At 40.5% G+C, this 12,243-nt stretch overlaps 1 protein-coding gene across 1 annotated transcript; it reads right to left on the bottom strand.

Annotated features, from left to right (window-relative positions):
* Positions 1 to 9,101: 9,101 nt before the first annotated feature.
* LOC131244584 (metallothionein-like protein 4A) lies at positions 9,102 to 11,120 on the bottom strand. The gene is made up of 2 exons (XM_058244097.1): positions 10,967 to 11,120; positions 9,102 to 9,335 (listed from the first exon to the last, which is right to left on the bottom strand). Exons 1-2 carry the CDS (start codon positions 11,044 to 11,046, stop codon positions 9,170 to 9,172), a joined length of 246 nt encoding a protein of 81 aa, XP_058100080.1. The 5' UTR covers positions 11,047 to 11,120; the 3' UTR covers positions 9,102 to 9,169.
* Positions 11,121 to 12,243: the final 1,123 nt, after the last annotated feature.

Raw genomic sequence — 12,243 nt, forward strand, 5'->3', positions numbered from 1 at the left:
AACTTTCATGGGTTAAAGGGGAGGATTTCTTTCAATTGTCTTAGGGAAGATGGGTTTGGAGACAACTCGGCTCGGTGATGGTTATGTTTCATGAATTTCAGTACTCAATGCCATGATTATAGTAGTGGTAGTGGGCAATCTATTAAAGGTTTAACAAGTCATTGTATGTGTAGGAATCATCCAAGAGTTGGTATAGAAGTTCTCTATCACCGAGTGATCTATATGCCTCAACTCCACCCTGCATGGTAGTGCAAGACATGGCTGAGCACTCTGCATTGGAGGGTGGCATTGGATCTCTAGTTCGGGATGCCCATCACACCTCAACCGATTGATTTGATCATTTATCATCCTTGATTGGTCCTTCATGGCCTTGGTGTTTTGGACTTTAGACTCATATTGCAAGTGGGGTTGTACATCTAGCCGAGTCGAGTCATATTGGGCCAAGCTTAGCTTGACTCATTTGTGCTTTCCTCGAGCTTGAGCTTGAGCTTACCATTGGAGCTCGGCTTGACTTGTCTGTGCTCCCCTTGAGCATGAGCTTACCATTTGAGCTTTCAACCCTAACCCAAACCCCAAACCTTTTAATTTGTAAATTATAGATTCAAAACCCTAAATCTCAATTTTAGAATTTGGGATTTTTCTATTTTCAAACAATTACATAAATAAATAAATAAAAATCAAAGATTAGATTTAAAAGTATCTTGTTATTGAGAGAGAAAGAGAGAGAGAGAGAGAGAGAGAGAGAGGAGCTTGAGTGGGTGCGACGAGTTGGATTTGTAAAGGGAAAGGTAAATAAAGGGATAAGTAAAGCAGGGCTTTTAGAATTTTTTATTTTTAAAATTATATATATATATATATATATATATATATATATATATATATATATATATATATATATATATATATATATATATATAGGTACTATACACTTAACCATATTATACCTTCTACAAGGTCAAGTGTGGCGGCACGTTATTCTTCAAATGGTAAAATTTTTATCTCTCATGGCGGCACGTTATTCTTCGAATGGTAAATTTTTTATCTCTTGCATATTTTCTACAAAAGTCTTGCACTCGTCGTTGAAACCTTACTAAGGCCCACTATGATGTTTATCTGAGATCCAACCTGTTCATAAGTTAAGACATACAAAAAAGAAGGAAAAACACAAATTTCATCTTGATCGAAAACTTTTGTGGCCCTTAGAAATTTTTAATCGTGGGCGTCACTCTATCCACTGTTTTCTATGGTGGGTACATTCTAGCTTTGGATTTAGCTTATTCTTTGTCTTGTGCCTTAAATTGATATCTCTAACTGAATGGACAGTATGGATATAACACACACATTTATGGTGGGTCTTAGATAACTTGGCGAGGTAACCTGTTCATAGAATCCGTGTCTAGCGAGTCCATTACGACTTTTAATAGCACATGTATTGTGTCCTATCCTGCACAGACAGCAATCCATTTGAGCAGGGCTTTGTGGGGCCCACCATGATGTAAATGTTTTATCCACATTGTAAAAGATTTTCTTAGATCTTTTTAAGTTATTATCCAAAAAATGAGGTAAGTTCACGACTCTAGTGGACCACGACAAAGGAAGCTACACTGATAAAGACACTCCCCGTTGAAACCTTTCTAAATGCCAACGTTATGTTTCTTTACCATCCAACATATTTATAAGGTCGTGTAGATGTGAGTGAAGTGAAAACACAAATATCAACTTGATCCGAAACTTCTCCGGCTCGCAAGAAGTTTTTAATGGTAGACATTCAATCCCCACCTTAAGGTCCACGTAAGCCTTGGACTTGCCTCATTTTTTAGGTCATATATTAAAATGATACGAGAAAATCGTTGAACGGGGTGGATAAAACACTTAGATCACGTTGGCCCCACGGAGACATGGTAATCCGTATGGGCGGGGTAGTCCACGTACGTGGATTAGATACTTACAGGTTGAGTAGCGAGTCGGCTACTGAAGTTACATCACCAAGTTCTGTGAGCCCCACTATGATGTATGTGTTGTATCCACACCGTCCATCCATTTTGAGATATTATTTTAGGGCATGAGTCAAAGAATGAGGTAGATAAAAATCTGTAGTGAAACCCACTACAGAAAGCAGTGGGGAGAGTGATTACCACCGTTGAAACTATCCCAATGCCCACTATAATTTTTATTTGAAATCCAACCTGGTCAAAAGTTAAAAAAGACATGAAATAACAGAAAATACAAATATCAGCTTGATCTAAAACTTTCGTGGCCTTTAGAAGTTTTTAATGGTGGGTGTCACTATCCTCACTGTTTTCTGTGTTAGGCCCACTGGATCTTTGGATTTAACTCATTCTTTGCGTATTACCCTAAAATGATATCCTAAAATGATATCTCCAAATGCATGTAAGGTATGGATATACATAGCTTGGGGACGTCACTTTAGTAGCGATCTGGCTACTGACCTTGTCAGTATCTAATCCGGGCCCGGATATACACGGATTTCCTGCTATTCCTGCCTTGGGATGTAGGCGGGGTCCACCATGATGTTTTTGATAAATCCATCTTCCGAGCTCATTTTATAACATGCTACCGAAAATGATATGGATTCAAAAGTCAAGTGGTCCATATAAGAGGGAAAACTGGGGAAATAGTTTTCTACCGTTGAAACTTTCCTAAGGCTCTACCTTGATTTTTATATGCCATCCAAACGGTTTACAAGATCATTCTCACTGGGATGAAGTGAAAACAAAAAAAAATTAGCATGATAAGAAACTTTTGTGGCCTTAAAAATATTTCAACAGTGGTGACTGAATCAAAACTGTTTCCTCTAGTGCGGCACACTTGACTTTTGTATCCATTTGATTTTCTGTAGCAAGTCTTAAAATGATCTCAGAAAATGGATGAACGAGTAAGCTCCACAAAGAATACTTGCGCAGAATTTTCATGCGAAAGACTTTCACGTGAGACTCCGTGAACGCATGAGAAAGTTTTTTCTTCGAAGATTCTCCCTCCCTCAACAAAGTAGAATCTCAGCCGCTTGCCTCATCCTACGGCGTATATATATATATATATATATATATAGGGAAAATGTACTATGCGCTTGACCTCACGAGTGCGTCCCATGAGGCCGAGCTGTGTGGGCCCCACCGTGATGCGTTTCGAACATCTACCCCATCAGTCAGATGCACCATTCCATCGTGGGCCTAGGTCTCAAAAATCAAGTCAATCCGTGACTTGTGTGGGCCACACCACATACAGAAGTGGGGAGGGGCCGTGCACCATTAAAACATTCATAATCATTTTTTGGGCCCACCGAGATGTGGTTTGCAAATCCAGCCCATCCATTATGTGTGTCCCACTTGGATGAGGGTTCAGACCAAGTTTCAGTAGCATTCAAAACTCAGGTGGGCCCCACCAAGTGCTTTTATATGTTTTAACGGTGTCTTCACATGATTTTAGATGGTATAGCCCACTTGAGTTTTGTATACGATTGATTTTTGGGATATCCCATAATTTTGAGGGGACCCATCAAATGCACGGTGTTGATGGTCGACACGTACCACGGTGGGGCCCACACAGCTCGACCTCACGGGAGCTTATCGTGAGGTCGAGCACATAGTACCTTTTCCTATATATATATATATGGGAAAAAGGTACTATACGCTCGACCGTATTATACCTTCCATAAGGTCGAGTGTGGTGGCACGTTATTCTTCGAATGGTAAAAATTTTATTTCTTGTGGCGGCACATTATTCTTCAAATGGTAAAATTTTTATCTCTCGCATATTTTCTGCAAAAGTCTTGCACCCGCCGTTGAAACCTTACTAAGGCCCGCTATGATGTTTATTTGAGATACAACCTGTTCATAAGTTAAGACATATAAAAAAGAAGGGAAAACGCAAATTTCATCTTGATCGAAAACTTTTGTGGCCCTTAAAAATTTTTAATGGTGGGCGTCACTCTATCCACTGTTTTCTATGGTGGGTACATTCCAGCTTTGGATTTAGCTCATTCTTTGTCTCATGCCTTAAATTGATATCTCCAACTGAATGGACAACATAGATATAACACATACATTTATGGTGGGACCCAGATAACTTGGCGAGGTAACCTGTCCATAGAATCCGCGTCTAGCGAGTCCATTACGACTTTTAATAGTACACGTATTGTGTCCTACCCTGCACAGACAGTAATCCATTTGGGCAGGGCTTTGTGGGGCCCACCGTGATGTAAATGTTTTATCCACGCTGTAAAATATTTTCTTGAATCTTTTTAAGTTATTATCCTAAAAATGAGGCAAGTCCACAACTTTAGTGGACCACGACAAAGGAGGCTGCACTGATAAAGATACTCACCGTTGAAACCTTTCTAAGTGCCAACGTTATGTTTCTTTACCATCCAAGATATTCACAAGGTTGTGTAGATGTGAGTGAAGTGAAAACACAAATATCAACTTGATCCACAACTTCTCCAGCTCGTAAGAAGTTTTTAATGGTAAACGTTCAATCCCCACCTTATGGTCCACTTAAGCCTTGGACTTGCCTCATTTTTGGGTCATATATTAAAATGATAGGAGAAAATCGTTGAACGGCATGGATAAAACACTTAGATCACGTTGGCCCCACGGAGCCATGCTAATCCGTCCGGGCGGGGTAGGACACAATCCGCGTTCAAGTGGACTTGAACGTACGCGGATTAGATACTTACAGGTTGAGTAGCGAGTGGGCTATTGAAGTTACGTCACCAGGTTCTGTGGGCCCCACTATGATGTATGTGTTGTATCCACACCGTCCATCCATTTTGAGAAATTATTTTTGGGCATGAGTTAAAGAATGAGGTAGATAAAATTCTGTAGTGGACCCCACTACAGAAAACAGTGGGGAGAGTGATTGCCACCGTTGAAACTATCCCAACACCCACAATAATGTTTATTTGAAATCCAATCTATTCAAAAGTTAAAAAAGACATGAAATAAGAGAAAATACAAATATCAGCTTGATCTAAAACTTTTGTGGCCTTTAGAAGTTTTTAATGGTGGGTGTCACTATCCTCACTGTTTTCTGTGTTGGGCCCACTGGATCTTTGGATTTAACTCATTCTTTGCATATTGCCCTAAAATGATATCTCCAAATGCATGGAAGGTGTGGATATAAAACATACATCATGGTGGGGCCCATGGAACTTGGTTATGTAACTTCAGTAGCCAGTCTAGCTACTTCACCTGTCGGTATCTAATCCGTGGATGGAAGCAACGTGAATTGAACTTCTATCGTTAACAAATTCTCGGCGTGGCAAAGTGTTTGGTAAGGGCCAACTTTAGTGTTTGTGAGAAATCTATTCCGTTCGTTAGTTTTTAGAGATCATTTTAGGTCATAGGGCAAAAAACGAGCCGGATCCAAGACTCAAAGAAAAGGTGGGTAGGGAAATTCCTACCGTTGAAACCTCTCTGGGTCGAAAATGATGTTTTAATTGCATCCATACCGTTCATAGCAATATTTCTATTGAGATGAACTTAAAACATAAATATTATCCAAATTTAAAACTTCTATTGCTCGATGAATATTTCAACTGTCGACGTTCAATCCTCATATTTTCAGCCAATTTGAATCTTGGATCCGGCTCATTTTCAGCCTCTTGTCCTAAAATGATATGAAAAAATAGATGGACGAGGTGGATTTCACAAAAAAATAAAAATAAAAATCACAATAGGCCCTGCCTAAGTTTGTAGCACATGACTTTTTGCAGAAAATACACATGAAATAGATAAAGGTGGAGGAGTATTTTAATAACCGGTTACTTATTCAGTTTCCTAATACAATGTCCCATGTGACGAATAACGTGTTGCCAACACTCAACCTTATGGAAGGTATAATACAGTCGAACGTATAGTACCTTTTCCATATATATATATATATATATATATATATATATATATATATATATATATATATATATATATATATATATATATATATATATAGGGAGCCGGTCTCCTACTAATTGAACCTCACGGAATTTATGTGCGAGCCTTCATGTATACCATAGGATGAGGAGAGCCGCTGGGAGAGTCTACGAAGAAAAGACTCTCTCCTACGCATAAAGATCCTGCGCAAGTATTCTTTATGAAGCTTACTATGATGTTTGTGATAAATCCAACCCCTTCATCCATTTTTTAAGATCATTTTAAGACATGCTACAGAAAATCAAATGGATACAAAAGTCAAGTGTGCCGCATCACAGGAAACATTTTTTATTTAGTCACCACCATTGAAATATTTTTAAGGCCATGAAAGTTTCTTATCATGCTAATTTTTTATTGTTTTCACTTCATCCCAGTGGGAATGATCTTGTAAACCGTTTGGATGGCGTAGACCGTTTGAATGGCATATAAAAATCAAGGTGGAGTTTAGGAAAGTTTCAATAGTAAAAAACCATTTCTCCAGTTTTTCCTCTTATATGGCCCACTTGACTTTTGAATCCATATAATTTTCGGTAGCATGTCATAAAATGAGCTCGGAGAATGGATGGATGGGATGGATTTATCAACAACATCACGGTGGACTCCGCCTAGCATCCTAGCGCTGGAACATCCTGTGGAGGCTTTAGCAGGAAGTCTGCGTCCATCCGCGTCCCTCTCTGAAACGGAACGGAAGCAGCTATATAGCTGTGGGTCCCATCATGAGGTATGTGTTATATCCAAATCGTCCATCCATTTGGCAAGCTCATCTTAATACTTGAGCCGAAAGATAAGACAGATATAAAGATCAAGTGGACCACACTGCAAAAAGCAGTGGGTATTGAACGTCTACCATTGAAACCCTTTTGGGGGTCACAGAAGTTTCTGATCAATATGAAATTTGTTTTTCCTCTAGATCTATGTATTTGTGATCTTAATAACAGATTAGATGGAAAATAAACGTAATAGTGGGCCCACCACGGAATACGGATTACGCTTAGAATACTGATGCTCTGTTTGCGTATTGTTGTGATTTAATTGGACGATGTGATTGTGTAATTGCATCTGTGATTGAGATGGAAAAATCACTATTCAACAAACGAGGAAAAAGCATGAAAGTCGGGACGCTGTAGTGGACCACCACAGAAAGCAGTGGGGAAGTGATTCCCACGGTTGAAACTATCCTAATGCCCACCATAATGTTTATTTGAAATCTAACCTGTTCAAAAGTTAAAAAATACATGAAAGAAGGGAAAACACAAATATCAGCTGATCTAAAACTTTTATGGCCCTTGGAAGTTTTTAAGGGTGGACGTCACTGTCCCCACTGTTTTCTGTGATGGGGTCCACTGGAGATTTGGATTTAACTTATTCTTTGGATATTATCCTAAAACGATCTCTCCAAATGGATGAAAAGTGTGGATACAAAACATGCATCATGGTGGGCCATAGAAATTGGTGACATCACTTAGTGGCAAGTCTCGCTTAAATTGGTGACATCACTTAGTGGCAAGTCTCGCTTCTCAACCTGTCAGTATCTAATTTGCGCCCGAAGAGTCGTGCTTTCAAATAGAGGATCCAGACTCCTGCACTTAGCATACTGAGTAAACTCCGTCGGTCCACCATGATTTATGTATTTTATCCTCTCCGTCCCTTCATTTTACCAGATAATTTTAGGGATTGACACAAAAAATTAGGCATATTAAATGTTCTTATTGACCACACCCTGGAAACAGTTGAATTGAACATCCTCCTTTCGAAAAATTCTTGAGAGTAACATAAATTTTGAATCAAGCTTGTATTTGTGTTTTACCTTCATCCATATTATATAATCTTATGAATATGTTGGATGACAAATAAACATTACTATGGAGCCTGTAAAGGGTATGATCCAATTGATCAGTGTATGTGCTTCAGTTATGGGCTCAACATTGTAAATTTCAACGGTGGTCACTAAATTCCCACTGTTTCCTCTCATGTGGCCCATTTAATTTTTGGAACCTCCTCATTCTTGGTCGCATAAACTAGAATGATTTCAAAAAACAGATGGACAGGTTGGATTTATCACAACCATCATAATAGGCCTCACACAAAATTCTCTTGCAATTCCAAATTTATTTCCGTGAGTGTAGGAGATAGTCTTTTCTTCGAAGACTTTCGAAGACTCTCTCTCCCAACGAAGTGGAATCCCGGCCGCTCTCCTCATCCTATGGCGTTCGTAGGAGACCGGCCATATATATATATATATATATATATATATATATATATATATATATATATATATATATATATATATATATATATATATGTAGGCCGAGGTCGAGCTAACCAAGCTTGGAATCAAGTTTCGAGCTTTGAGTCGAGCAGAATCAAGCTCCACTCTGTTCAACCTCAGCTCATTTAAAACCGTGTAATTATTATAAGTGATTGTACTTGATCTTTAGACCTATTTCATTGTATTTTGACTATTAGATCATCTATAAGTTATATCATATAATATAATAAAACATTCAACAAATTGCACTAAAAGGAAATTAATTATTAAAAACTACAAATATAAATTTTTTATCAATAACTTAAATTATAATAAGTTGATGCATATAACGAAATACAATATAAGTTGCAAGTATAACTCTTTACAAACAACTAATAAGTTTCAACCTTGGGAAGCATGCCATTGCATACACCCCAGATCACATACACTGTCGTCATGGCATATGCTATTTTTAATGGGCCATTTCGCAAATGGGATCACGTATATGATAACTTGGACTTGAGCTAGCATATATAACCCAAGGGCCTAGCTCAGGCCTAAAAATGAAGCTCGATTAATCAATTTAACAGCTTATGTAGGCACAGTTGGTAGTAGACATCCCCTCCCTATGGAGGGTCATTTACGATCGGCTTTATTTTTTGGCTCACATATATAGGGACAAGGCTATGAAGGACACAATCCGCATCCGTTATTTTATTTACGGGCATGCATTCAAGCGAAGTGTAGGAAACTTGATTATTTTGTGGGATACAAAACCCACAGAACAGGCCCATAGATGAAAAGTACTAATTTATAAGTTCCATATCAACCGTACATATGAAACATCTCTGACACCATACCCTCTCTCCTCCACGTATTCCTATAAGCTAAGGTACAAGGACTATATATAAGACAGTAGGACCACCAAAAGCTAAGGTACGTAAATACATACAAGATTTTCAAACTCTATTCATGAGGCACATGTTGCACACGTGCAAGCTTCCCCACACTTGCAAAAGGCTTTTCCAGTCTCCAAACTCTCCGTCGAGCACTTGCATGGGTTGCAACTGCAGTGGCTCCCACACTTGCAGTACGAGTGCTGCATGCTTGGGTCCCCAACACCACCGGATGTGCACCTGCCACGTACGTTACATATCACCACCTCAGCTTTCTACTTCAGCAATGTGAACTACATATGATCATGTGGGAACCCAATTCTCGACTTTCAACATGTGGGGTCCACTTCTCCAAACTCCAGTATACGTATCCAGGCCTGCATGGGACTGGCGGCTGGCCTACCAGTATATATTGGATGCTTTGGATACATTCAGCGGGTGTATGTTAACTTTCAGTACAGCCGTTTCTTTCCCGCCACGTGTCACACGTGTACAATATCCGATCCGTTCAAAAGGTGGCCCATACCATGCCGATCGCCTGGTACGAATAGGACAGCTGGTGCTATGACCTGGTCTTCTGCTGTGGCCCACCAGATTTTAAGTTGATTGGCCTGATTTTCACACCCCGTGCTATCATGGTGTGGCCTACCTTTTGCACGGATTAGATATCCGCTAGAGGTGACCCATTGGTATAAATATTCATCAGGTGCCCATCTTCAAGCGTGCAAAGCATACCCACACGTGCCATCAGGATGAATTTTAGTAGGTCGGTCCGCATGCCTGAGCCCAAAAATAGGCAGGCCCACCGAGAAACAGACGGCTAGAAAGATTATAACCAAAGGTCTGATGAGTGGGCCAGCCTGTTCTCAGCAAACAGAGGGCTTCCCATGAATATCCATGATCAGGCAAACACGTGTGGAGAATGTGCCTATACACGTGGGACAGGAAAAGTATAGGGGATTTGCGAGGAAAGGTGGAAGAGGTGAGTCGCGTACACCAGCCAACATGTCCCAACGTACATAATCAAAGGTAAGAAACGATTGTAAGAGGAAAATGGACGGAGGGTGGGAACAACATAGATTGAACGTACACGAGTGGCCAACCTGATGAGTGGACCATGCCAGATTTGATGCAGAAGAGCCTCTGAAGCCCCACTCGATGAATGGACCGAATCTCACACGTGTATCACATCCACCTGTGATTTACCTCCCATCTCTCATCGCTCGAAATGCATGAAAAGCATTTATTTTTTTATAAAAAAAAGAAAGGGACGGTCGGATTGCGTGGTGACCCTAAGACCAGGAATTCCGGTGGTGCTAAGACGCGGCGAGATTTAATTAGGCCACGTGCGGTTGTGAGATCACCGTGCGTGAATTGAACTCCCTTCCCCATTGACAGCAGGATTTGATTGGAAAGAGATGGAGCATGGTCGAGTATATTCAATCCACATCCTGCCATACTCCAATCAATTCCTGACATATCAGTGGTAGAAAGCTCGATCCAAACAGAGCAAAGCTCAATCTTCATTCCTTTCAAGCACTTTGTAGACTCCACCTCTCACAGCAGCACGTGACCCAATCAAATCCCGCCATGTCTCAATACCATCGAGCTGCATGATGTTAATGTCACCATGCAATTTGCATCAAAAAAAGATGCAGATTGGATACTACCCCACTTGGACCGAACTCCGTCCGTGATTAGATTGAATCACACGCTAATGTTAGAGATGAGAACCTCACAAACTTTGTGTGGCCCATCTTTGAGAGCGGCCTTCAATTCAATCAAATTCTATCAACGGAGGGAATTCAGTCCAAACAAATGCAGCACCCAATCCACGTCCCCAAGAGCGTCTCCAAGAAAACGCATCGAACCTGCAAGCATTCCCACCCGGGCATGGTGAAGGGCACCCGCACGTTTCATTGCAACTAACCCCGCTTCCTGCATCAGCCATCTCCTCTCCTTGTTAAGGGTTTTCTGCCCTATCTGCCTCTTTAATAGTAATGGGGATGTCTTTTCATCATCTTCACCGGGTCACGTGTAGCATCCTGAAATTACCACGTATTGACACTTGGACGGCTCTTATGGCCATGCAGAACATGTGGCGAGAACGTTGCATGCGCTTCGCCACGCACATAGGTTGGCAGAGGTGACTTTGAACCCACCTGACAAACATAGATGTAGTGGACCATGTTTGTTTACGAGGGACGGGCATTGCCTGTAGCCGCGGCCGTGTGATGCATGTGTTAATATCCGCTCCGTTCATCAGTTTCATCAGCTAATTTTAAAATATGATTATAAATATTAGACAGATCCAAACTTAATATGGACCACACCACACGAAACAGTAATGACTAAGACGCTACTGTTGAAACGTTTCTAGTGCCCACCGTAATGTTTATATTCCATCCAATCTTTTCATAAGGTGACTACGAGCTGGATGAAGGGAAAATAAAAATATAATAAAAAACTTCCGCGGCCTTAGATGAGTTTTCAATGGCGGTCATTAAATCCTGCTATTTTTTATGATGTGGTTCGTTTGATCTTTATATCTGCCTCATGTTTGGATCATAGCCCTAAAATGACTTGATGAAACGGATGGACGGAGTTGATATAATATGCAAAGGTGGGCCCTTACAAATCTTATGCCTGCAAGCAATCACCTGCGCTCGGCAAGCTGCCTACGTTAAATCAAATTGCAGCTGTGAGAAAGAGGTCCTGCTGCCTGCTGTACAATGCATGAATGACATTGGGGCCCACTGAGTAACTAAGTACGCAATCCGATTTCATTAACGAGAGACTTCACACAAATCACGCCGATGGGAGAGGAGACGGATTGGCTACTCCCTCTGACACCAGCCCGGTGGCTGGTGGTCTGTGCTCTGTGGGCCCCCCATGATGTATGTATTTCATCCATTCTGTTCGTCTAATTTTACATATCATTTTAGGGCTTGATACACAAAATGAGAGGGATATAAATCTCAGGTGGACCACACCACAGGAAAACAATAATGATTGGATATCCACAGTTAGAATCCTCCTAAGGCCCACTGTACTGTTTATTTGACTTCCAATCTATTGATTAGGTCATAAAGACCCAGATGAAGGGAAAAAATAAATATCAGCTTGATCCAAAACTTTTATGGCCCCA

The sequence above is a fragment of the Magnolia sinica genome, chromosome 4 (assembly GCF_029962835.1).
Source record: "Magnolia sinica isolate HGM2019 chromosome 4, MsV1, whole genome shotgun sequence".
In the NCBI taxonomy this organism is placed as follows: Eukaryota; Viridiplantae; Streptophyta; class Magnoliopsida; order Magnoliales; family Magnoliaceae; genus Magnolia; species Magnolia sinica.

What these genes read in the sequence shown, in the direction of transcription:
- LOC131244584 (XM_058244097.1), bottom strand. Translation starts at nt 11,046, where the DNA reads ATGGCTGATGCAGGAAGCGGGGTTAGTTGCAATGAAACGTGCGGGTGC. An exon ending in CCGGGTGGGAATGCTTGCAG is followed by an intron (nt 9,336 to 10,966) that starts GTTCGATGCGTT and finishes CGTACGTGGCAG; the next exon opens with GTGCACATCCGGTGGTGTTG.